Source organism: Sorex araneus, chromosome 5 (genome assembly GCF_027595985.1).
Source record: "Sorex araneus isolate mSorAra2 chromosome 5, mSorAra2.pri, whole genome shotgun sequence".
NCBI classification, from domain to species: Eukaryota; Metazoa; Chordata; class Mammalia; order Eulipotyphla; family Soricidae; genus Sorex; species Sorex araneus.
In genome coordinates this window covers 22,311,131-22,336,056 of record NC_073306.1, presented here as the reverse complement: position 1 = coordinate 22,336,056, position 24,926 = coordinate 22,311,131, and the positions used below count along the sequence as shown (strand labels likewise).

Below are 24,926 nucleotides of genomic sequence, written 5' to 3'. Positions count from 1 at the left end.
CAGACATGTGGGGAAAGAGGCTGAAGGGGACTGGGGGGCACTAAAGCCACGCACGGCTGTCCCTCTGTCCTTCGCCCTCCGCCCCAGAGCTGCTAGGGCCACGGCCAGGTGACAAGTCCTCCTTGTCGGACTCTCCTGACCAGCTCGCCCACAGCTGTGCCTGATGCAGATTTGGGGGGAGTGTGGCTCTGGGGATCCAGGGAGGGTCTGGCCCAGCCCATGTGCTGTGGCCCTCTGAGGTGTCCCCACTGCTTGCTGGAACTCAGCTGCAGGCCACCTGCTCTGGGCCTGAAACCGGCTGGGCTGCACTGCGGCCTGGCACACGTGGGCTCTCCTAGAGCGGGCAGGGGACAGTGCAGGGCCCGGAGCCTGCTGGGGTGGGCTTGGCCTCCCTGGACCAGCCCTGGTAGGCGTGGCCTCCGTGAGCACAGCCTGGGTGGGCGTGGCCTCTGTGGGCAGAGCCTGGGCGGGCGTGGCCTCCGTGAGCACGGCCTGGGTGGGCGTGGCTTCCGTGAGCACAACCCCCGGGAGCCTGGGTGGGCATGGCCTCTGTGGGCACAGCCTGGGTGGGCGTGGCCTCCGTGGGCACAGCCTGGGTGGGCGTGGCCTCCGTGAGCACAGCCTGGGTGGGCGTGACCTCTGTGGGCACAGCCTGGGTGGGCGTGGCTTCCGTGAGCACAACCCCCGGGAGCCTGGGTGGGCGTGGCCTCCGTGGGCACAGCCTGGGTGGGCGTGGCCTCCGTGGGCACAGCCTGGGTGGGCGTGGCCTCCGTGGGCACAGCCTGGGTGGGCGTGACCTCTGTGGGCACAGCCTGGGTGGGCGTGGCTTCCGTGAGCACAACCCCCGGGAGCCTGGGTGGGCGTGGCCTCCGTGGGCACAGCCCGGGTGGGGTAGCCTCCGCGGGCTCTTCCTTGGCTCAGCCGAGGCTGCGCAGGGCTGGCAGCCCCCGTGGAGGTGCAGGGACGCGAGCGGCAGGCGGGCTTACCTGTGGCCGGCAGAGGGGCCCCAAGGCCGGCGTAGCCGTTGGGCCGCAGCGGGTGGAAAGGGTGGGCCTCCACGGGCAGCGCCTCCCCGCCCGCTGCCTCGGCCGGCCGGTAGCACTCACCGTAGGGGAAGCAGCTGGGCACCGAGTGGAAGCTGCCCTGGTACCCTGCAGAGGGCACAGAGCCGCGGTCACCAGGGTCCCTCTCCCTGGCGTCCCTGACCTCTGCTCGGTAGAACTGTGGCTCGCGCAGACCCACTCCGCACCGGAAGTGCCCCATGCTGTGCCACCTCCGAGGGACCCCCTGTGCCTCCCCACGCTGGGGCCCCAGGGCGGCAGTGAAGGGGTCAGCCAGCGCTTACCTTGGGGGCTGGGCAGAGGCGGGGCTGGAGGGCTCTGGAAAGGCGGGTAGGGAGGCTTGCTGGGGTGCGTGGGGAAGGGCTGGGCCCCTGGAGAATGCCGCTGGGAGGACGGAGGCAGCAGTGGTGCCCCGAGTCCCTTCAGGGGGCTGACCATGGGGGGCAGGAGGCCGGGGCCCAACCTGGAGAGACGGGACATGCCGTTAGCAGGAAGGGTGGGGGCAGGAAGCTGCTTGTCCGGCCTGTGCCGACTGGCCACGGAGCCGTCAGAGGGGGCGCTTTCATTTTTGATCACGTTCAAACTAGGGTGAAGGAGCCGGAGGGACGGTCCAGGGGTCAAGGCGTTGCCCACGGCCACCCTGGGTTCAACCCCTGGCACCGCACATGGTCCCGGAGCACTGCCAGGAGGGGAGGGAGCCCTCAGCTCTCCTGGGAGTGGCCCAGACCTCTCCACCCCGGGGAGTGGGCACTGGGGCTGGAGCCCAGGACTTCGTGCATGGGAGGCACCAGCCGCCCCACTGGGCCCCAGCGCCCGGCCCTGAAGATCAGGCAGACTCCGGCGCCTCTGGGCAGAACGGCAAGCAGAGCGCACGCGCCCGGTGCTGGTCGCCACGACACTGCCGTGGAAAACGAAAGGCCAGAGCCAGCGCCGAAGCGGGCGGTTGCGGCTGACGGCGAGGGGCCCCGGGACAGGGTGTGGTGGGGCCCCGCCGGTTCTCACGGGCTCTGTCTGCGCTGCATGTCGCTGAAGCGGAGCTCCCCTCAGCTCCAGGCCTGGCCACTGCGCCAGACTGCCGCACCCCGCTGGCCCCGCGGACCCGCTGCAGCTCCTGGGCAGCCCCGCTGGACCTGCTGGGTTCCCCCTTCGGCTTCTCCTCACCTGCATCCCCTGTACCCACTGCATCCTCCCTGCAACTCCCCCTCCCCCCAAAGCTGCAAGCTGTGTTACTCCTATATTCTCCTGCGTCTCCTGGACCCGCTGCAGCCCGTGCCGCATCCCCCTGCACCTGCTATATCCCCCACATATGCTCCCCCTGTCCCCCCCGCCACACCCTCGCTGGACCCGCCAGTCTCCTTCATGGGACAATGACAGTCCAGGCCACATGCTGTCACCAGTCACAGAGGCTGCTCCTCGTGCCAGACCCTTGAGGAGTATCCCTGTGTTCTCCTTGCCGAGCAGAAAACCAAGGCCCAGAGAGGCTGCCCCAGTCCCCCCCGGCCACCCAGCACAGCCCTCACTGGTCACAGCAAGGGGGGATGAGAGGAAGCCATGCAGACAACGGCCCTGGCCTCAGGCGTGCTTCGGGCTCATGGACAGCCTGGGCCCAGGAGCTTGTCCTTCCCTTGGGGGGCTGCAGCCCGCAACCACCCCTGCCCCGGCCATTTCCCCTTCGCTTGCTGCCTCATGCAGTGTTCCTGCGGGGCCCGCGGGTGCAGGCCAGGCCCGGGCTCTCTGAAGCTCCGGCGGCACACCTAGAGCGGACGCATGTCCTGTGCGGCGGGACGGCCGTAGCCGGAGGCCCCGTTCCCTGTGCTGTCCCCTCCCCGGCCTCTGGGCTCCGCTCCCGGGAACCAGTGTGGCAGGGCTGCCACCGGGCAAGCGCCAGAGAGAAGGGGCCCACGCGGGTGACTGGCGCCCACGCCCCAGCACCCCGCAGACTCAGTGGCGCTGCCCAGGGCCACTGCAGGGCCACGCCTGTCCCTTGCCCGGTGGAGTCAGGTGCTGGAGGCACAGACCTGGGGAGAGGCCAGCCGGGCCCACACGCCCTGCCTGCTTCCTGCAGCCCTGCCAGCCACCGCCATGGCCTGCCCGCCTCACTGTTGCTCACGGCTGGGCACAGGTGGCAGCAGCAGGAGGGCCCAGCTGGGCCCAGCACCCACACCCCGTGGGTGCCAGCTCGGCCTTTGCATCGATGAGTGGGATTCCCACCACGGCTCCCGGACTCACAGTCCGCCCTCCCCCTCTTTCCCCCTCTTCCCCCCGCCACCCTCTCCCCTTCTCCCCCACCCCTTCCTCCTCCTCCCCCTCTCTACCTCCCTACCTCCTTCCTCCTCCCTCCTCCTCCCCTTTCTTCCCCTTCTCCTCCCCTCTTTCTCCCCCCTCCCCCTCCCTCCTCATCCTCCCCCTTTCCTCGGCCTGATTCACTGCACTCAGTGGTCAGTGTGCCCTGGTGCTCTGCAGGCCGTGCAGTGCTGCACACGGGCTGCAATTGCCACTCAGAGTTCAGGGAGGGCAGGGGCGTGGCTGGGAGGGCGGCTGCCCTGACCCCATCCCTGCTGCTTGGCACCACCCAGACTTCCTGTGCAGGGGGATCCCCCATCAGCTGGGTGCCCCCCTGGCTGTGCAGCGACAGGCCTGGTCAGCAAATGGCTGACAAGCAGCGGCCAAGGCTGTGGGACGTGCTGTTCTGGAGGCCCGAGGGGGCAGGAGGTGCTGCTGGGGGGGGGGGGGGGCGGTGAACACGCCTTTTTGGGTTTCTTGGTTTGCTGGCCTGTCTCGGGCCGGCCATCCACCCCCTCTGCCACCTTCCCAGCCCCCAAGAGGGAGCAGAACACGGCCAGCGCCGCCCCACAGTGCCCGGCCGGCCGCGCTAAGAGGAAGAAAGGCCCGCGGGTGCGCCTCCTCTGAGTCATGCGGAGGATTCCTAAGTCAAATGTTTTCGCTTCAATTGGAACCTATAAAAATTAATAGAAAACCACTGGCCTGGCAGGCCGAGGGCCTCAGACTTCGCACGAGGCCGGGGGAAAGCCCCCGACGGGGCGTCCTCCCCGCGCCAGGGTAAATACATTTGCTCAGGATGTCGCGACCTCTCCGCGTATGCTCGAGTGAATCAGATAGTTCTGCAGGGCTGTTTCCCCGTCCCGGCGAGCTGGGGGCGGGGGGCGGGGAGCGGCCTGCCCTGTTGATCTTGGCAGGAAGGGGCGGCTCTCCCCGGGGCTGGAGAAAGGGGTCATTCAAGCCGCCCTGGCCTGCTGTCAGGCGGGAGGCCTTTCTCCCGGGGTGTCCTGTGCCCGGCGGGCGGGCGGGGGTCCTGTCTGGCCCTGTCGTCACCGGCTGTGAGCAGCAGGAACCCTGGCCGGGCACTGGGCAGGCCACCGTGGTGACAGATGGGCAGCGCGGGGTGCAGGGGCCCGAGCCCGCAGGGCCCGGCGGTGCACTGTCCCTGGGCTTGGGGTGTTTCGGGGGCTGGCTGGCGGGACCTGCCCAGGTGACGGACGGGAGCGGGCGTGCGTGTGCTCCTGCCAGCTCCCTGCCAGCGGGGCCTAGAATCCACTGTGCCAAAGAGGAAACAGGCCGAGGCGCTTGTGTTCTTGGGTCCCCGCTGACTCTGCACTCTGCGTCTTTCCCGTTCCTCAAAACGCTCCCCGGTGCCCACCCCCTCCCATCTCTCTGCCCACCCACACGGTTTTGTTGTCCATTGGTTTGGGGGCCACACCCAGCGATGCTCAGGTCTCCCTCCTGGCGGTGCTTGGAGACCATATGGGATGCCGGGGATTGAACCCGGGTGGGCCGTGTGCAAGGCAAATGTCCTACCCGCTGTGCTATCGCTCCGGGCCTGCCCACAATCTCTCTACCTTCCCCCAGCCCTGACCCCGCGGCCCTGGTTCAGGTGATCGTCGGCACCCCAGGTTCCCGCAGGCTAATCTCGTCTTTACCCCAGACCACAGCATGTCTCGGGCCCGACGGCAAGGCAGCTCCTGCCTCCCTGCACGCGGCTGAGCCCCGTTCTACCCCTGGGATCACCAGGAGTGATCTCGGAGCACAGTCAGGGTAGCCCCTGAGCACTGCAGGTATGGCCAAAAACATACAAAATGAAACAAAGGAAACAGGTCCAGTCCCACTGAGCTTCCCGGCCGAACCCCTCGACTCTCCTGCACTTGTCACTCACATGGGGACCCTGGACTCCCAGAGCACACCCGAGCTCTCCCTCCACACCCTTCTCTGCTCAACTAACTCCTCCCTCACCCTGGAGCTTGGCTTCACATCACCTCCCCCAGGAAGTCTTCCCTGATTAACTTCACCATGCTACTGGTTTCCCTCCTGGCTCCCACAGCCTCTCTGCTCACTTCCTTAGAGTGTGACCACCTGGGAACCCCTGATGGTTCTCTCGGGGGTGGACCAATCCGCGCAGGCTCACACAGGGCCTGTCCTCAGCCACCTTCCCCCGGCCGCCCCCAGAGACGGGCCCGCTCTCCGTACCCATCCCTGGCACTCTCCGTCGCGGGCAGAGGTGACAGGTGGTGCTGGGAAGCGGTGGTGTCCAGGAGGTGGTGCCTGGCCGGGCCCTCGTGCGTGGGCGGCAGGATGCCGGCGGTGAGCCCGTTCTGGGGGGCCACAGAAGCAGGGAAGAGACCTGTGGGGAAGCACACGGGCGTCACGGCCTCAGCTGCCCCCGGGCAGGGGCACGGGCCCCGGAAGGCGAGCGAGAAAAGAGGAGACGCCAGCAGGGGGCACTCAGGGGCCATCCACTGGGCGTGGCCCAGGTGCTCTGGACACACCTGCCTGAGGGGCCGAGGCCGACGCATGGCACAGGGCTGGCGCGCGGGACGGGTGTGGGGCAGGCGTGTGTCCGTATGAGAAGCCGAGAGTAGCCCAGGCTTAACCATCCTTTCTAAGCGGCAGAACCGCCACCAGGCATCCTCCCCCGCCCTCCAGGAGAGCCACAGAGCCTGAGTGTCCGTGCAGAGACTTCAGGGAGCATGTGTCCAGGACAGTGGCCTGTGGGGCCTCGGAGAGGGCCGTCATGGACAGGCAGGCACAAGGACCCCAACTCCTGTCCCCGAGTCCAACCCTCGAGCCGACACCCGCAGGGCACAGCACCTTTCACTCCCGGTGTCCTACCCTGGTGAGGACCCGTGGGATGAACCTGTTCACGCCCAAAGCCCGTGCTCCCCAAATGCCTCCTCTCAGGAGCACCCGTTAGAGGGCAGTGGTGCCCCTACTCTGAAACTCCCCGAAATGGACACAGCGAGGGGCGCAAATTTATACGTTCCCTATTTTTTGGTTTTGCTGGGAGCCACTGACTTCACCCAGGGCCCCAGAAATACTCAGCATGGGAGCAATGGTACAGCAGGTAGGGCATTTGCCTTGCACATGGCTAACCCGGGTTCAATCCCCGGCATCCCATATGGTCCCCCTGAGCACCGCCAGGAGTAATTCCTGAGTGCAGAGCCAGGAGCAGACCCTGAGCACTGCTGGGTGTGACCCAAAAAGCAATACATCACTTGTATCACTTGTCATCCTTTTGTTCATTGATTTGCTAGAGCGGGTGCCAGCAAATTCTCCATTCATCCCCGTCACATGCTATTATAGTCCAGTGGCATCTGCTTGCTCCAGGAACACGAAGAGCCTCAAACTCAGGGTCTTGACAAAGAAGTCTGACCATCTCATAGGTGGGCAGCCATGTGGTCTTTTGACATCCTGTGGAATCCAGTCGGTAACAGCACTAGTCCAGCGGTTGTCTCTGAATCGTATTACATGTCTGGCCCATCTGATTTTCGACGCCTTGGCAAATGAGACAGCATCCCTGATTCTTGATCATCGACGGAGGTTGGGACTCGAGATTCCTTCTCTCACTTGAGTGAGACATGATACTCCTAGCATAGCTCTTTCGATTCCTCTTTGGGATACCTGAATAGTGTTCTCATCCTGTTTGTGTAGGGCTCAGGTCTCTGAGGCGTATGTTAGTGCAGGAAAAATGGTGGAGTCGAAAAGATGTGCCCGGAGCTGGAGGTTGTTCTTCCTCTTAAACACTTCTTCGATGCTCTTGAAGGTGTTCCATGCCACTCTCTTCCTCCTGCGCAGTTCAGATGCCAGGTCATTTGTCAGGTTGAGTTCTCAACCTAGGAACACATAGCTGCTGCATTCGGAGATGTTCGCTCTGTTGAGGGCAAATGGAACATCAGGAACTAGTCCGTTACCCATTGTCCTCGTGAGATTCAGCTGCAGTCCGACCTTTCCACACTCGTGGTCGAAGTTGGCCAGCATTTGTGCCGCTTGGCTGATGTTTGGTGTTATGAGAATGATGTCATCAGTGAAGCAGAGGTGGTGTAGTTGCCGACTGTCTATCTTACTCCCACTCCTTCCCATTCCAATTGTCACATGACGTTCTCGAGGGTGGCACTGAAGAGTTTTGGTGAAATGGTGTTGCCCTGCCAAACCCCTCTCTTTATGTCGATGACCACTTCCTTGTAGAATGGTGAGATCCTGGTGGTGAATCCGTAATACAGCTCATGGAGGATCCTGATATACTGAGTCTGAACATCCTGTTTGGCTAGGGCTTCGATGACTGCTTCAGTCTCAACAGAATCAAAGGCCTTCTTTAAATCAATGAATGCTAGACAGAGCCGCATCTTGAACTCTCGCAAAACCTCAGTGAACTTGATCACTATGTGGATATGGTCGATTGTGCTCAATCCTTTTCAGAACCCAGCTTGCTCACATGGTTGAGCAAGTGTTCTGCCAATCCTATTCAGGATAACTTGAGCGAACAACTTGTAGATGACGGACAACAGGCAGATTGGGCAATAGTTGCCCTTGTCGTGGATGTCTCCCTTCTTGTACAACAGGATGGTCCTGCTGGTTTTCCACTGGGAAAGAAGCTTGCATTCAGACAGGTGGTGTGTGAAGAGCCGAGATAGTGTAAGTGTATTGATGTGTACTGGTGGCAGATTCTTCAGGTGTTCGGGTCTGAACTTGTCTGGACTGGGTGCTGTATGCTTCTTTACTGATGAAATGGCGTGACGGATTTCGGAAGGGAGAACACTGGGAATGACATATCCATCCTGTGGAATTTAGTATGTGGGCAGGTGGATGTGGCTATCAAAGAGATCTGAGTAGAAGTTGTGGATAACCTTTTCCATTGCCCTTCCGGAAGATGTAATAGATCCATCAGGATGTTGGAGGGCAGTCATCTTGGTCTTATAATTGGCGAAGGACAGGTGGGTGTTGCGAATACTTTTCCCAGCTTCTGCCGCATCAGCCAACACTGCTGCTCTTCTCTCTTTGAGGTCTTCCTTTATCACTTCTCTGCACAGCTTTGTGAGCTCGGACGTTAGCTTGTGATTGCCTGAGGCTCGCACTAGACCATGTTGGCGAATGAGCTCAAGAGTTTCCAAAGACAGGCGACCTTTTTGTGGCTTTCTCTCTCTCTGTATTCCTTGCACAATCATGGAGGTGCTGAACCAGTCGGTTGTATTCCTTGTCGATGTTGTCAACGACGGCATCTTCCCATATCGCTGCAGTAGTGCCAAAGAGCTCCCAGTTGGTGGTCATTCTGGAAGTTCTCTTCTTAAACTTTGCAGCCCTTTCTCCCCGTGAAGTAGAATTTCGCATGAAGGAGATGGTCTGATCCTGTGGTGGGTGTCCCAGCTGGCCCATGCCAGGCTGGTCACTCCGAGCCAGGCCTGCCCTGCGTGGGGGCTCCCGGGGAGCAGGGTGCTGGCGGGACCCCACACGCAATACCTCTGAGAGCAAAAGGAGCCCCACCGGAGGGGTCACGACGGAGAGCGGCGGGGACTGTGGCCCAGGGGAGACAGGGCTCCCTCCAAGGCTCTCCCTTCGCACCTGCTAACAGAAGCCCCTGGCGAGCCCGGCTCTCAGCACCCGGCCCGGGGGGAGTCTGCGGGCCCGGGCGAGCGGCAGCAGCTGTTGCCAATTTCGCACCCTCTCCGAGTCTTGTGCTCTCCGTCTTATCTCGCCGAGCCACCTCAAGGCTGTCAGCAGGGGCGTGCACAGGGTCCCCGTTCAAAACGGAGAGATGACGTCTGGGGACTGGCCAGCCTGTCTCCCGCCCGGCACCAGGAGACAGGCTCCGAGCAGGAAGGCCAGCCCGGGAGCGGCCGGCCTGGAGACCCCAGGGCTCTGGCCGTGCTCAGGGTGCTCTGCTCCCAGGCCCTCTGTCCTTGGCCACTCCTGCTCGGAGAGTTGAGCTGACGGCATTTCCGCGGGTGGGGCCTGGCGCTGCTCACCGCTCTCGGCTTCCCACCACCCGCAAACGTCCTCACCTGCCATCTTGAACCAACTTGGGGGCCCGACAGCTGGAGCAGGCCCAGAATCGCGATGAATCCTGATAAATCCTGCTCCCTCTCCTTCGGCCACGCTGACCTCGTGCTTCTCACGTCCTCGCTGCCCTGCCTCGGCCCCTGGGGTGAAGGTCCGCATCCAGACACCCTCACCGGGGTCTCCGGCATCTTCTTGCCTTAAATCTGTCCTTGGAATCCCCAGCCCTGGCCCAGGTCCCTGTTTGGACGTTCCCTTCCCCCCCTTCAGGATGAATCCAGAGAAGGTGACCATGTGGGGACACCAGGTGACCCTGGGAACGGGTGTTGTGTGTGTGGAGGGGGGATCACTTCGTCCTGAGGAGAGAGACAGGTAGGGGTCCCACAGGCTGCCCAGCGCCACCCCCAAATCTACCACTCAGGGCTGGAAATCGGTGCCATCAGCCACGGGCCAAGACCCATTAACCTCTTCCCTCACATCTGTCCCAGCTGTGGCGTGAGGACCTGCAGGCGGCTGAGGCTGGGAACAGGGGCCCTGGGGGCGTCTGCCTGCTCCTTTCCCCTCCCTTCCCCAGACCGGCTCTGTCGGCGGCTGGGTGGGGCATTAGAGCGTGAGGCGGCAGACTGGCTAGGGGCCCCATGTGGCCTGTGTTCAGATCCCGCCTCTGCTGGTTACGGGGGGCTGGGGTGGGTCATCCAGCAAGGTACTTGGTCTCTCAAGGCTCTGCCTCCTGCTCGGACAGGGAAGAGTGTGAATGCATGAGGTCTGAGTGCCAAGGTGGATGCATGTGTGCCAGCGTGAATGCATGGGTCTGAGTGCCAAGGTGAATGCATGTGTGCCAGCGTGAGTGCATGGGTCTGAGTGCCAAGGTGGATGCATGTGCTCCCGAGTGCCAGCGTGAGTGCACGGGGCCTGAGTGCAGACACCCGTGTCCTTCCGCAGAGCCCCTGGCGCGTGCTCAGGAAGGGCGGCAGCTATGTTGCGGGTCAGACAAGTGACTGGCTCTGGCCCTTCCCGTGAGCTCTCATGATGACTAAAGTAGCGGGGCACACGGAGACCGGAGAAGCAGCCATGGCCGTGCTGCTCCTCATGGCAGGTCTGCGGGTGCCTGGGAGGGGGTGGGAACTAAGGCTGAAGCCGCCCACGTGTCACCAAGCTGGCTGGAGGGGGGGTGGTACCCCACGGCCTTCACCCGCCATGAAGATGCTGCTGCTTCCAGGGGCTTCCTGGGGTGCCACCCCCTACTCCACCCACCCACAGCAGGCTGGGGACTGAGTCTGCTATGCTGACACCGGGACAGGTCCCTAGACATAGATCTTGGGGACAAGCCCCGGGCTGCTTCACATGACCAAGAAACCTCCTTAGGCCTGGATGAGCGGGCTCTGAGGATGGCACCAGGGACCCAGGGCACCAAGCCATCCTGAGAATTAGTCACCACCTTCTCTCCGGCCCTCCCTGGCCAGCCTGACTCAGAGTCGGGGGCTTCATCGGGGCACACTGGCCAGGGAGGTGCCACCTCCTCCCTGCTGGCCACTGTTCGGGGCCCCTCTGCACTTTTGGTCCCTCTGGCCTGGGGAGGTGCGGCCATGGCAGCGGGAGGCAGGAGGCTCCTGCCGGACCATCTTCCTGGGGTGTCTAGGCCTGGCGCTGCCCCCTCTGGAGGGCGCCCACCCCCTCTCCTCCAGCCCATCTAGTGAGGGCCCTGGCACGCTTTTGACCCGCTGCTCCCTCAACACTGAGCTGGGGGAAGGCCAGCTGCTGGGAAATGAAAGGGTTCCAAGTGCTGGTGGCATTCAAGACCGGATAGACGGTGGGCGGGGTCTGGGAAGTGTTGGCCACGGCGCTGCTGTGGGTGTTGGGGGGACGCAGGGGGTACACGGCCCATCTGCTGCCTGGGTCCGGCCTGGTTTCTCAGCCAGGGGGCTGCCCACTGGCCCACGCCCTGCCCTGGGCTCAGGGAGTCTGACTGGAAGGGCCTGGAGGGGCCCAGAGGTTTAGGGGGTGTCCAGATCTGGCCTCAGAGGAGAGCTGGGAAGGGTCAGGCTGGGTGCCCCAGCCCCTCTCAGAGGTGCGTCCATTTTCTCTGAAGCAAAGAGCCAGGTGGGGAAAACCTGGCCTGCAGGGGTGGGGCGTGGAGGAGCCGAGGGGGTGTCCAGACTGTCAGGGCCCGGCTGAGAGGAACCGCCCTTCACCCCCGAGGGGCGTGAGAAGGGGCAGCTGCCCTGCCATCCTGCCCACGGCCCCCAGAGCCTGCTGATGGGGCCCCTGCGTACCTGGGAGCAGCTCCTGGCCCAGGGCGCGGGCCCCCTTCCCGTCGGCGGCCGGCAGCGGGGCGGCCCCGCGCAGCTGCTGTAGACCCAGGCACTCAGTCAGCGTGGCGGCGTCCGACTCTGCGCCCACGTGCAGCTGGAAGCAAGCACAGGGAGGGGCTCAGTGCGGGCCAGCTGCCTCGGGCCCTGCTCCGCCCTGCTCCCGAGACCCCGTCCATGCTGGGACCCCCTGTGACCCTGACTGTGCAGTGACCCCGTCTAGTGACCCCAACTGTGCAGTAACTCCATCTGTGCAGTGACCCCGTCTGTGCAGTGACCCCGTCTAGTCACCCCGCCTGTGTCATGACCCCCAGTTGTGCAGTGACCCCAAGTGTGTGGTGACCTCATTTGTGCAGTGACCCCTGTCTGTGTGGTGACCCCCATTTGTGTTGTGAGCCCTGTTGTGCAGTAACCCCCCATCTGTGTAGTGACCCTCCATGTATGTCGTGACCTCCATGTGTGTGGTGACCCCTATATGTGTAGTGATCCCCTATATGTGTAGTGACATCCCATTTGTGTGGTGACCCCCGTCTGCACGGTGACCCCTGTGTGTGGTGACCCCATTTGTGCAGTGACCCCTGTCTGTGCGGTGACCGCCACCTGTGTAGTGACCCAATCTGTGCAGTGACCCCCCATCCATGCAGTGACCACTGTCTGTACAGTGCCCCCCTCCGTCTGTGCAGTGAACAGGGCCCACTTCGAGCACTGGGTGAGTGTGCAGTGTGGACAGTAGACAGTGAGTGAGCTGAGGCCATGGCACAACACAAGATCAGGGCCAGAGCAATGACACAGAGGACTTGGTCTCCATCCCTGCGTATCCCCGGAGCCCCAGGAGCGATCCCTGAGTGCAGAGCCAGGAGTCAGCCCTGAGCCCACTAGGAGTGGCCCCCCAACAAGACAAACAGAATAAACAGGCAAGCAGGGTTTTTGCTCGGATTCACAGACTCCAGCTCATGGTGGGCTGTGGAGGCCGCGGAGAGGGGCGTGAGCTGACACCCCTACCCCCAGCAGGACCCGGCCCTCCCAGGGGCCAGGGAGGGGGCATGTGGGGAGGGCCTGCATGTGGAGGGGAAGAACCCCTTTGTTCGGGGAACCCCCCAGCTGGGCCAAGCGCCCCTCCCCGGGACACACGGGCCAGAGGGGGCAGGCGCTGAGGAGGGTGTGTGGCGCTGGGGGTGGGGGGCGGCACTGGGGGTTCCGTCTCTGGGCCGGAAGGGCCAGCGGCCCGACTCGGGGAGGCCCGGGGTCCTGTGGGCTCGGCAACCTGACCCAGCAGCTGTTTTCCATGTCAATTACGTTCCTGGCACGTGAAGGCCGGGCCTGTTCCCGAGACCGCGACGTGACGGATTAGAGCAGCCGGAGAGGGGAATCAGGGAGGAAAAGCGTCTCTAATTCTCAGAGACGCGGCTGCCAAGGCCTGTCGCAGCACGAGGGCTGCTCGCTGGCGCACGCGCCACCTCCGACGGCTATCGGGGAGCTCGCAGGTCTGGGGTCCTGGGTCCCTGGGGCGCTGCGCGTGCCAAGCACGGGGCCTGGGAAAACCAGGGCCGGGCGGGCGCCATGGCACCACCTGCCCTGCCTGCAGCCGCCCTGGCATGGAGCTCAGCTCAGGCCCCACCGCCTGAGTGTGGGAGAGAGTCAGCCCGGACCCCAGCTGCGTCCCTCCCACAGACGGCGCAGCCTCAGTCTCCGCACCTCTAAAATGGGGCACAGGCCGTCCCCACCTCTTTGTTGCAGGATGGAGCGAGGGGCAGGATGGAGCGAGGGGAGTGGGCTGCGCCTGCTGAGGGGGTGCTATGCTCTTCCCATGGTGGGGCTCGCGGGCACCGGGGGTCTTGGCCTGACTTCCTGCCGCCCAGTTCCCGGGGGCTCCCACTTGCTGCAGGTCTTCCCGTGCGGGGGGCCTCCCATCTGTCTCTGCCGTCTTCCCGCCGACCCGCTCCAGGGCAGGGCTGGACACACGTGCGTGCTCCTTTCCTCTGCCCCCGTGTCGTGCTGGTACCCTAGGCTGGCCGCTGGGCCTCCTCTTCCTAGTGCCAGACCCTTCCCCAGACCCCCCGCCAGCCCTGGCTGTCTCTGGGACCCACCTGCAGCCCCCTCGTCCTCCAGCAGGGGTGCCCTCTGGCCTGTTCCCCCCCCCCCATCTGACACTGGGGAGCTCCACCACGCCCTCTGCCCAGCCCAGCAGACCCCAGAAGCCCCCACCCTCTCTCCTGCTCTCCCCGCCCTCAAACCCTGGTCATCGTCCAGAGCAGCCTGTCCACCCTGCCTCAGAGCCCCCAGAGAGCTGCACTGTCCACCGGTCACTGGCCCCACTCTGGGGCAGGGCTGGGGCTTATCGTGCTCCGCTTAGGCCGGGCAGGTGTCCACTGTCCCCACAGTGGCCAGCACTGTCCACTCGGGTTCCCTTGGTCAGCGCCACTGGACAAATTCACTCCTTCCTTACCTGCTTGTCCGGAGCTCTGGCCCAGCTCCTGTCCCATATTCTGGGCTTGGGACCCCTCCCCACAGCCTTCAGGCTGCCCCGCAGCGCCCCCTCTGGCCGCAGAGAGCAGTGCACGGGGCTGAGCCGAGGCCAGGGCCCGGGAGGCCTGGTGTCTGTCCCCTGCAGGCTGGGCACCCTTGGCTCCATAAGCACGGGGAGGGAGCCCTGGCCCGGCTGGGGACCAAGCCACAGGGTGGACGCAGAGCAACCTGGCGGGGCCTGGAAGTGACCCCAGGCCGGGGGTGTTCGGGGTGGGGCCGGGCGCCTCACCTTCTTCCGCACCTGCTGCTCCTTGGCCGAGTGGGCCTTGACGTGCTTGCGCAGGGAGCTGGGGTCCGTGTAGCGCTTGGAGCAGCCGGGGATCTGGCAGGCGTAGGGCTTCTGCGAGGAGAGCAGGCGGTGACGGGGGGCGCGGCCGGGGGGGACCCCCGAGCCCTCCCCAGCCCCGCCAGGAGGGTCCCGCTCAGCAGCCCTGGGGGGCGCGGGGGGCTCTGTCTCCCTTGTCCCCCGCAGCGCCCCCTGCTCTGCCCAGCTGAGGGGGGTGTGTGCGGACAGGGAGAGGGGGCAGCAAACAAGGACCCCAGACACAGGCGCCAGCCCGGCCCGGCCCGTGCAAGGCGGTGTGACCCACCCTGCTTAGGGGCTCAGTCTCCCCTCACTCGGGGCCATCCCAACAGAGATGGTGGTGCTGGCCCCTCAGGCACACCGGGCCTGTGACGCAGGGTGGCCCGTCCTCGCCCGTCCGTCCCTGCCGGGTGCCGCTCCACCCACCAGCAGAGCCTGCTGGAACCTTCACCCCGCACCCCTCCCCTCCCGCCCCCACGTCCTGCCGCCTGCGCCTGCAAACTCGGACCCAGGGCCCTCTGGCCTCGGGGAGCTCCTGAGGGTGAGCAGGGAGCCGACGCCAGCGTCCCCGTCACGCACGCCCAGGTGGGCTGCCCTGACTGACCTCAGTGGGGCGGAAGGAGAGGACCGTACCTTGGTTCTGCCACGGAGAGTTGCCCGGTTAGGGGACCAGAGAGCAGAGAGAGAGAGAGACAGCGCGGTGAGAAGCTGCGGTGCGCAGGAAGGCGTGGGAGAGGCAGAAGGCCGCCCGAGACATGCCCCGCCCCAGTCTCCCACACCTCACACAACACCCACACTCACACACACACACAAACCTATACACACACACACTCTCACACTCATACACTCATACACACACAAACCTAAACACACACATGCACACTCACACTCATACACACACACGCCTATACACACTCACACATGCACACTCTCACACTCATACACACACAAACCTATACACATGCACACTCTCACACTCATACACACATGCCTACATGCACTCAAACACACATGCTCATACACTCACAAGCACAAACTCACAAATCCACACACTCACACATTCACACACTCACACACACTCACAAGCACTCACAAATCTACACACTCACACTCACACACGCACTCTCACACTCATACACACACGCCTACATACACTCAAATACACATGCTCATACACTCACAAGCACAAACTCACAAACCTACACACTCACATTCACACACTCACAGACACTCACAAGCACACTCACAAACCTATACACTCACACTCTTACACTTATACACACAAACACACTCACACAACTATACACACTCACACACTCGTACACTCACATGCTCATACACACAAGCACACACTCACACACATACACAAACACACATACACTCACATACATTCACACAACCCTGTCTCTCTCACATACACATATCCTCTCAGACACACACTCTCAGACACTAACAATACTTTTACACACACTCACATAATACTCTCTCACACACATACTCTTACATACACACTCACATATATTCTCTTTCACGCACGCTTTCACACAATATATACTCTCATACATACATAAACACATTCACACATACACAATGTATACACACACTCAGACACGCACACTCACAGTCATATACAATCTCTCTCTCTCTCTCTCACACACACACACACACACACACACACACACGTCTTTCTCCTGCCCTGCCTCACCCCACTCCCTGTCCCAGGCACACTGATTCGAACCCTGTGCCTTTGCGCCTTTGCCCCTGAGCAAACACACAGCCCGGGAGGCAGGCCTCGGCCCACTTCTGTTTGTTCCTCGGGGCCTGATGGGTGCGGACATTTCTCCAGCCTGGCTCCCTGGGACCCCTGAGGTGCCGAGGTTGCCCCCCCCCGCAGCTCAGCCCCCAGGCTCCAGGCGGGCAGGGGCACTCACTGCCCTGCTGGCGGCTTCCACGTAGCCCAGAGCCATCCAGTGAGGCGGGCAAAGGAGGCCAACGACACTCTACCAGCAGATGGGGAAACTGAGGCTGGAGCAGGGCAGTGAGACAGAGCCGCCCCTCTGCGGAAGCCGTTGGCCAGTCGACAGGAAGGAGGGTTGGGCCTGCTGTGGGGACTGTGGGACCGGGACACCCTACTGCTGCCTCTGGGCGGTGCCTGAGGACACGGGCCCAGGAGCCCGAAGGCCTGGAGCCCGGCAGGTTCTCTCTGGCCCGCCCATCGGACTCTCCTGCCTGGGAAGAAGCTGCTGTCGGGGTGACAGGGTGGGGCCTGGCCAGGCGCCCGGTGCCCAGGGCTGCCTGCGGGGTTTCCGTGGGCTGGGAGTCAGTGGGCTGGGCTTGGTGCTGCCCACGCCCCTACCCCACGCCCCTGCCTGGCCTTGGGGGAGAGGGAGACCGAGACAACCCCGGGCTCCTTCAGGGCCCAGAGGGCCGAGGCCTGACGCTCTGGGGCCTGTCCTGAAACGCACAGGGAGCGGCTAACCCAGGGGGGCCGACCCCAGAGGCCTGGGGGACACGCCAGGGGACACAACTGGGGCCACTGCTCCGTGCTGGCAAGGAAGGGGCGTCACTGGAGCCCCTCCTCACTGCCCCGGGGTGAGGCAGGGAGGGGCGTCGGGGGGACCCCTCATGGCCCCCCAGGGGCCCTATAAGGCCTGGCCCTGCCTGACCCTCACCGGCTCACCCAGGGTGGGGAATGGGGAAGCGAGAGAGCAGCACCCCCCAAACGAGGCTTCCTCAATGGCCCCTGCCCCCGTCTCTGCGGAGGTTGCCCCCCCCCGCAGCTCAGCCCTGCCAGGTCCTCCCGGAAAGGCCCAGAGACTCGAGCTCCGCCCTCTGCGAGTGGCCGCTGGGCCGCTCAGGTCACCCAGCCCACTCCTGGCAGCACCCGAACACTGGCGGGAAGAAGAGAGAGAGGTGGGAGGGGGCTCAGGAGAGGGCCTGGGGGAGGGGCCCTCGGGATGCCTCGAACGGAAGGCCGGGGAGAGGAGGACGCACAGGCAGCCTCCTCGGGACCCCCCAGTGCTCAGGACAGAGCTGGTGGCCAGGCAGGGCGAGAGCGGCCTGCTCTGGGGTGACCCGGGGAGCACGGGGGCCGTGACTGGGGGGCGGTGAGGTTCCTCTCCGAGGGAGGTGAGAGCTTATCACCTCCTCCCGCGTGCAGCACAGCTGACACCGGGACACGGGGGTCACCTCCATCTCGGGGGCTGGAGGCCGCAGGACGTGCTGCCGGCGCCTACCGTGTCGAGGTGGGTGCGCTGGTGCTTGGCGCGGTCGCTGGAGTTGCTGAAGGCCTTGTGGCAGCCCGGGTGCTGGCACAGGTACGGCTTCTCGCCCGTGTGGCTCCGCAGGTGGATCTTCAGGTTCTCCAGCCGCGAGAAGGCCTTGCTGCAGCCTTCGAACTGTGGGAGAGGCGAGTGAGGGGCGCCTGCCGCCCCCAGGCCCCACCCTGCACCCGGCCTGCCCCCAGGCAGTGCCCAGGGCCCCGTTTCTCTCTGGAAAACCCGGTGGGCCCAGAAGAACATGCACCCAGTGAGAAGTGGGCAGGCAGGGCCGTGCAGTCTCCGGCCAGAAGCTTCTGTCTTGGCTGGTGTCGGAAGGGCGAGGCCGTGTGGCCAAGTGTGGGCACAGCCCCAGCCCCCACAGCTGGGGGCCGGGACTGACCTGGCCTGGTGAGGCCTGGGACCATGACCGGTTCCCCTGCCCACAATTTCAAGACAAGGCGGCCGCCCTCAGGGCTAGTCTGAAGGCCCCAGGGATGGACACCAACACGCACAGGCTCTGCGCAGCTGGGCCACACAGCAGTGCGGGGGGGTGAGTAGCGCCCACGCTGGTGCCCACGTTGGTGCCCATATTGGTGTCCACATCAGTTTCCACATCAGTGTCCATCATCAGTGTACAGGTCAATCTTTACACAGTGCCCACACCAGTGTCCACATCAGTGTCCACATCGTGTCCATATTACTGTTCACATTAATGTTTACATAAGTACCCAACTGGCAGCCCCCGTCGAGCTGACATTAATGGCAATCATCGGTGCCCACATCGGTGCTCATGTCCGTGCCTACATTGGCACCATTTGATGCTGACATTAATGCCCACACTGGTGCCCACATCACTGCCCAAGTCCACGTGCATGTTGGTACCCACACTGGTGCCTGTATCGCCTGTGTGCATACTTGGCATCCCCGATTCCTCTGGGCTGACCAACTGACCAGTGCCCACCACGCACCTGGCTCCATACTGGAAAGTGGGCACTGTTTGGTTGGGACTGGCCGGGCAGAGCCCCCCACAGCCCCTCCTCCAGGTTCTGCTCCACCCATAGGCCCTGCCCCTGAGCTGGCATTCCCCTCCTTCCCGAGGTCACCCAGGAGGCCAGACAGGGCACCGCCCTTCCAGCCCTGCATCCAAGCCCTGCACCCACCCCTGCCATGTGGACTCCCAGCCACACCTCGCAACCGCGTGTCACTCCCGTCACCCAGAAGGAAGCTGCACAACCCCAATCCCAGCTCTGCAAGTCCAGTGCGAGAAGAACAGTAGGCAGAGGCAGCGGCCTCAATCCTGCACTGGGCTCGTCCCTCTGCTGGCCCAGTGCCCACGGGGAACAGGGCGGAAGGACCAGCGCTCTGGCACACGCTTCGATCAGGTGCTCCCGCTCCACCAGGTGTGTTCCCGTTATACCAGCTGTGTTCCTGTTACACCCAGGTGTGCTCCTGTTATACCAGGTGTGCTCCTGTGAAACCCAGGTGTGCTCCCACTCCACCAGGTATGCTCCCGTTACGCCAGGTGTGCTCCTGCTCCACCAGGTATGCTCCCGTTACACCAGGTGTGCTCCTGTTACAGCAGGTATGCTCCCACTACACCCAGGTGTGCTCCCGTTACGCCAGGTGTGCTCCTGCTCCACCAGGTGTGCTCCCGTTATACCAGGTATGTTCCTGTTACACCAGGTGTGCTCCCGTTATAGCAGGTGTACTCCCACTACACCCAGGTGTGTTCCCATTACACCAGGTGTGTTCCCATTACACCAGGTGTGCTCCCGTTACACCCAAGTATGCTCCCATTACACCAGGTGTGCTCCTGTTACACCCAGGTGTGCTCCTGCTCCACCAGGTGTGCTCCCGTTATGCCCAGGTGTGCTGCTGCCCAGCTGTGCTCCCACTCCCCTGGGTGTGCTCCTGCGGGTCTACCCACCCGGGGGAGTGCAGGCTCAGTGTCCCCGCTCAGAAAGGCTGTGGGCGACAGAAAAGCGCCACAGACTCCGGAGACGTGAGGCTGGAGGCGGGCAGTGGGGGGACCTGCTCGGACACAGGGGCTGGCTGTGCTCTGCCCCCTCGGCTGTGCTGCTTCACCCCCAGCCACTGGGCGTCCGGCAGAAGGAAACCTGCCTGGGGAGTCAGCTGGCCACACCCTGCCCCGCTGTCGGCCCCACCGCGTCCCCGCACTGGCCTGGTGCTGAGCTGCGCGCAGAGGTGAGGTCGGCCCTCAGCAGCCGACCCCTCTGTCCCCGGCCTGCACAGGACACACGCGGGGTACTGAACAGACACACCCAGGCCGGGACTTCCTGCCTGGGGGTCTCGGTGCCTCAGGAGCCCCGTGGGTGAGCCCAGGACTCAGAGGGTGCCCCCTCTCCCCGTGGGTCTGTGCCCCTCCCAGCCCACACCCTCTCCCGGCCCTCCTGGGCAGGACACTCCCCCTCCAACTCACGACAACTGAATCCCAGTGTTTTCTCAAAGCCCATGGTCCAGCTTGGCCTGATACGCCCAATGTCTCGTCTGCAGACCCCCGCCCCCAGGACACTGCAGACCCCCTGCACACTGAAGACCCCCCCACACTGAAGACACCCCCACACTCCGAAGACCCCCAGGCACACTGCAGGCTCCCCCAGTGCAATGCAGACCCTCCTGGTACACCGCAGACCCCCGATACACAGCAGACGCCCTGATACACAGCAGACACCCTTGTGCACTGCAACCCCCCAGGACACTGCAGACCCCCAGTGTACTGCAGACACCCAGTGTACTGAGAACTCCTGGACACTGCAGACCCTCGATGCACTGCAGACCAGTGCACTGCAGACCCCCTGGTACACAGCAGATACCCCGATGCACAGCAGACCCCTGGTGCAGTGCAGACCCCCAGGTACACAGCAGATACCCTGATGCACAGCAGACCCCCAGTGCAGTGCAGCTCAGGCATGAGCGATCTCTCACACTGCTCTCGGCCCACCAGCTCCAGACTCCTGGGCCGGCCCGAGCAGGTGGGTCAGAGGTAGCCCCGGCTCGCACACTGCGCTGCCTTCCCTCGGGCCTGCATGGGGCTGGGGCTCCTGCAGAGGCTGGGGTCCCACTGACGGGTGGTGAGAAACGGGGGTCCCCACACGGAGCACGTCTGCCCGGGGACACACCCTCCCCTGCCAGCTGCCATATCTGCCTGGAAACCCCCAAAGTCCCCAGGGCCGTGCTGCAGACTGTGCCTCCGGGGGGTGGGGTGTACAGGCCTCCACAAGCTGCTCCCGGGACTGGGCTGGGCCGAGGGGGTGTTGCAGGAACCCCCAGGTCAGGGCTATGTCCAGAGGTCTGGGGGAAACATGGGGCCTATTTGCAGCTGCCTGTCCGGTGCTCCCGGTCCCTTGTTCTCAACAGCCACCGGCGGGGGTCGGCCCAGCCCCTGCCCAGCCATCCCCTCCCCAGGACATCCCGGCCCAGCACCCGGAGGGCACTGACGCTGCAGTCCTGCTAAAGCCCCCGTGCGAGGTGCCCTGAGGGGCTGCACCACCACCACAGTGTCCAGGCGTCCGAGTGGCCAGGACCCAGGCAGGCAAGCAGGGCACCCAGCAGAGTCCCCTGCATCCCCAGACTCCTCACCAGAAGCCCGGGTTCGGGCCACACCCGCGTACAGGCTCTTCTGTGTGCCCAGAGCAGCCCAGGCTCGGCTCCCGGGGAGCAACCCTGAGCACAGAGAGGGGTCACACAGCCCCAGCCCCGGCCAGGGGGTAAGGGGCCAGCCCCCGCTCCACTCTGCCTCTGAGGGATGGCAGCGTGGGGGCTGGGGTCCTCAGAGGCACCCTGGTGCTTCCTGGACGCCACGGTGCCAGATTCAGGCTGACGAGCATTTCCGGGTGATCCTGGGCCCCCTGGCAGGTGACCGTCACAGCCTGCCCCACGGTGGAGGTGCCTGTCCAGCCCCGTGTGCTGGTGGGGAGACGGAGCCGCGGGAAGGTGACGGGCCTGGCTGCGGCAGAGCTGGGATGTGGTCTGCGGTCTGGCCGAGGTGCAAGTCGGCCTGTGAGAGCCTCTCACCTCTCACCGCCCTGGCCGCCCCCGCCCCCGTGCCGCGGAGCCCGCCAGGGTCCCAGCAGGCCACCGCCTCCCGCACCCCAATCCCGGGCCCGGGAGAAGCCGCCCCCCCACCCCAGCCCCGCGGAGAGCGGAGATCCACCCACAGAAAGGAGATGCAGTGGAGAAGAAAGCTGGGCCCGTGCAGTGCGGCCTTGACAGGCTCCGTCCCACATGTGGGGCGCGTTACGGAGGAAGATTAAAATAACGGGGGAAAATACCCCAGGAACCGTGAAGCCCGAGACCAGCTGGTGTTTTATAGTAACAGGCAGGGGGAAATCAGAACCTAATTGGAAAAAGTCCCCTGCATCCCATTACTGCTCTGAGCAGCACCCAAGCCGGGGCGGGGGGCACAGGGCTGCGGGAGCGGCCCTGCCTTCCCCGCGGGGCCCTGCCCCAGGACGCTGCAGGTGCTGGCCCTGCCCGGGAACCCACAGGCACCCGGCCCGAGAGCCTGCAGCGCTGGGCCGAGCCCCCTCGGCAACTGCCCTCTCTGAGCCAAAGCGATGGTTCCGGGTGCCCCCGACACCCGCATTGTGGCCCCCGGTGCTCCCTCTGGCCCCGGGGAAGGAGCCAGGCCCGAGTGCCATGGAGTCCCGTGGGCAGGACGGTGCGGTTCGCCGTGGACAGCCACAGACTCAGGCAGTCCCCCGGCCCCACCTCTGTCCTCACTTCCCTCCTCTGCCATGAGCAACAGCCCTTCCACGGCGTCGGGGGAGGGGGTCCCGGCTGGCACTGGCGAGCAGGGCGGCGGGGAGTGCCGAGCTCCTTCCCCGCGGCCAGCAGGGCCCGGCTCTCGGGCTCGGACACGAGCATGAGGAGGAGGTTTGGGGGAACGGGGCGGGGCAGGGGAGAAACGCCCCCAGCTTCGGCCTTTGCTTTGACCTGCTTCTAAACAGACAGGGTTCTGGTTTGAGGGCAGGATACACTGGGTGTCAGGAGCCTGGCCGGCCGCGCGGGCACCGGCCTCCCCTCCTGGCACGAACTCTTAGCTTACTCCCCAGCAACGATTCAGGCGGGACGACCGCACACTGCTCCAGGTCCTTCCCCGAGACGCCGACACTTGGCCAGTGTGAGAGGCCGGCCGGCCGGAAGCGGACATCCACCCTCAGCCCGGCAGCCTGCTGGCCGCAGTCCCACCAGTCCCGGGGTGTCCACGCGGGATGAGGCTCCCTGGAGCCCCGAGCACTGGCGGTCTTGGTGGGGGAGAGGGGGCAGGATGGGGAGGGGTGGGTGGAGGGACTCCTGGGGGGGAGGGGGCCCTGAACGGTCACACCCAGCTTGGATGGACATGCGGACCGTATAGCGCCGGCGGTGGCCATGACAGTCACCATCACAACCGCAGGGCCCCTGACCCGCACCCCAAGTCTGATCTTCTTTCCTGAATCAGTCTGCACACCCCTGCTGCACCGGACACATGCCCGCCCTGGGGGGCTCAGAGAGGGGCTCTGTCTCCACCACCCCGAGAGCGAGGCTGGTGGGTGGGGGAGGGCACCGCAGGCGGGGGCGGGGACACTGCCCGGGAGGGGCACCCGCCCCTGGGGGCTCCCATGGAGGGCCGCAGACCCCGCCTCCCTCCTCACCACGGCCGCAGAGAAGACTCCAGGCTGGCCTTCTCGGCAGGAGGGACCCCCACAGCGGGCGGAGCCCGCACACCACGGGGCGCTGCACCGTGGCCGCAGCCTTGGGGAGGGCAGAGGCTGGGCTGGGCCAGCAGAAAGCAACGGGCTTCCTCAATGGCCGGTACACGCCAAGACACCGACACAGAGCTGGACACACGTGTGTGCATGCTTACACACAGACCAGGACTCATGTCAAGAGACACACAGGCCTGCACACATATGCTCACACACACAGGACGCCCAGGCCCCAGACCCCGCCCACGGCACAGCGCACAACACCCACAACTGAACACCAGCTGCACAGAGCCACACGCAGGGTGAGACTGGCCTGCACCCCCCGGACAAGGCGTCCTCACGGAGCTGGGAGAAAGACAGGGCTTACACCCACTCCCCGTGGCTGGGCATGCCCATACACCTTCTCCCCGTGGCTGGGCATGCCTCACACCCTCTCCCCATGGCTGGGCATGCCTCACACCCTCTCCCCATGGCTGGGCATGCCTCACACCCTCTCCCCGTGGCTGGGCGTGCCTCACACCCTCTCCCCATGGCTGGGCATGCCTCACACCCTCTCCCTATGGCTGGGCGTGCCTCACACCCTCTCCCCGTGGTTGGGCGTGCCTCACACTCTCTCCCCGTGGTTGGGCGTGCCCATATACCCTCTCCCCGTGGCCGGGCGTGCCCACACACCCTCTCCCCGTGGCTGGGCGTACCTCACACCCTCTCCCCGTGGTTGGGCGTGCCCATATACCCTCTCCCCGTGGCTGGGCGTTCCCCACACCCTCTCCCCGTGGCTGGGCGCGCCTCACACCCTCTCCCCGTGGCTGGACATGCCCATATACCCTCTCCCCATGGCTGCACGTACCCGCACACCCTCTCCCTGTGGCTGGGCGTGCCCACACAACTCCCCTACACTGGGAGTGCTCCACTGTCCCTCTCTCCGTGGCTTGGTGTGTCTACCCAGCCTCTCCTCTACGGCCTCTTGTGCCCACACATCCTCTTCCCATGTTGCTGGGGTGGGAGGGGCTGGCCACTGTATCTCCTGATTTCCTGTGAGGTCTGGCCTGGCGTGCTCTGGGCACACGTGGTCAGCAAGAACTCCAGGACAGACAATCAGGCCCACTCCCCTTCTGCACGCTCTCACCACGTCCTCGGGGTCCTGCCTCGAGCCCTTCGCCCCTGCGTCTCCCCTGCCCTCCAGGTTCCCGTATTTGTCTGTGGAAACTCCCCGTCCCTCTAGGTTGGCCGCAGTCTCTGCCGCGCCCGCCGGGGCCCAGCCTTGCTCAGGGCCCACCGACCTCCTGCCGCCCGGGGCCGAGCCAGGCCTGCGTCTCCCCCGACCCCATGTCCATGTTGACACGCAGAGTCCTGGGGTCACGCCTATAGCCGCTGCCCTGGCAGGAGCCTCGGGAGACGTGGGGCTCCGTGGGGGGGGACACAGCCGGGAGGGAGCAGGACCCCCAACACGAAAGCTCCTCTCTGGCCCCCGCTCC

At 64.5% G+C, this 24,926-nt stretch overlaps 1 protein-coding gene across 1 annotated transcript in view; it reads right to left on the bottom strand.

The window, feature by feature from the left end:
* The window catches only part of GLIS1 (GLIS family zinc finger 1), a 178,027-nt gene that overhangs the window by 1,508 nt on the left and 151,593 nt on the right, over positions 1-24,926 (bottom strand). Inside the window, exons 5-10 of the mRNA XM_055139597.1 lie at positions 17,720-17,881; positions 14,409-14,519; positions 11,618-11,750; positions 5,544-5,697; positions 1,346-1,524; positions 987-1,151 (exon numbers count right to left, since the gene is read on the bottom strand). Of these exons, the coding sequence (XP_054995572.1) occupies positions 987-1,151; positions 1,346-1,524; positions 5,544-5,697; positions 11,618-11,750; positions 14,409-14,519; positions 17,720-17,881 (904 nt within the window). The remainder of the gene's footprint in view (positions 1-986; positions 1,152-1,345; positions 1,525-5,543; positions 5,698-11,617; positions 11,751-14,408; positions 14,520-17,719; positions 17,882-24,926) is intronic.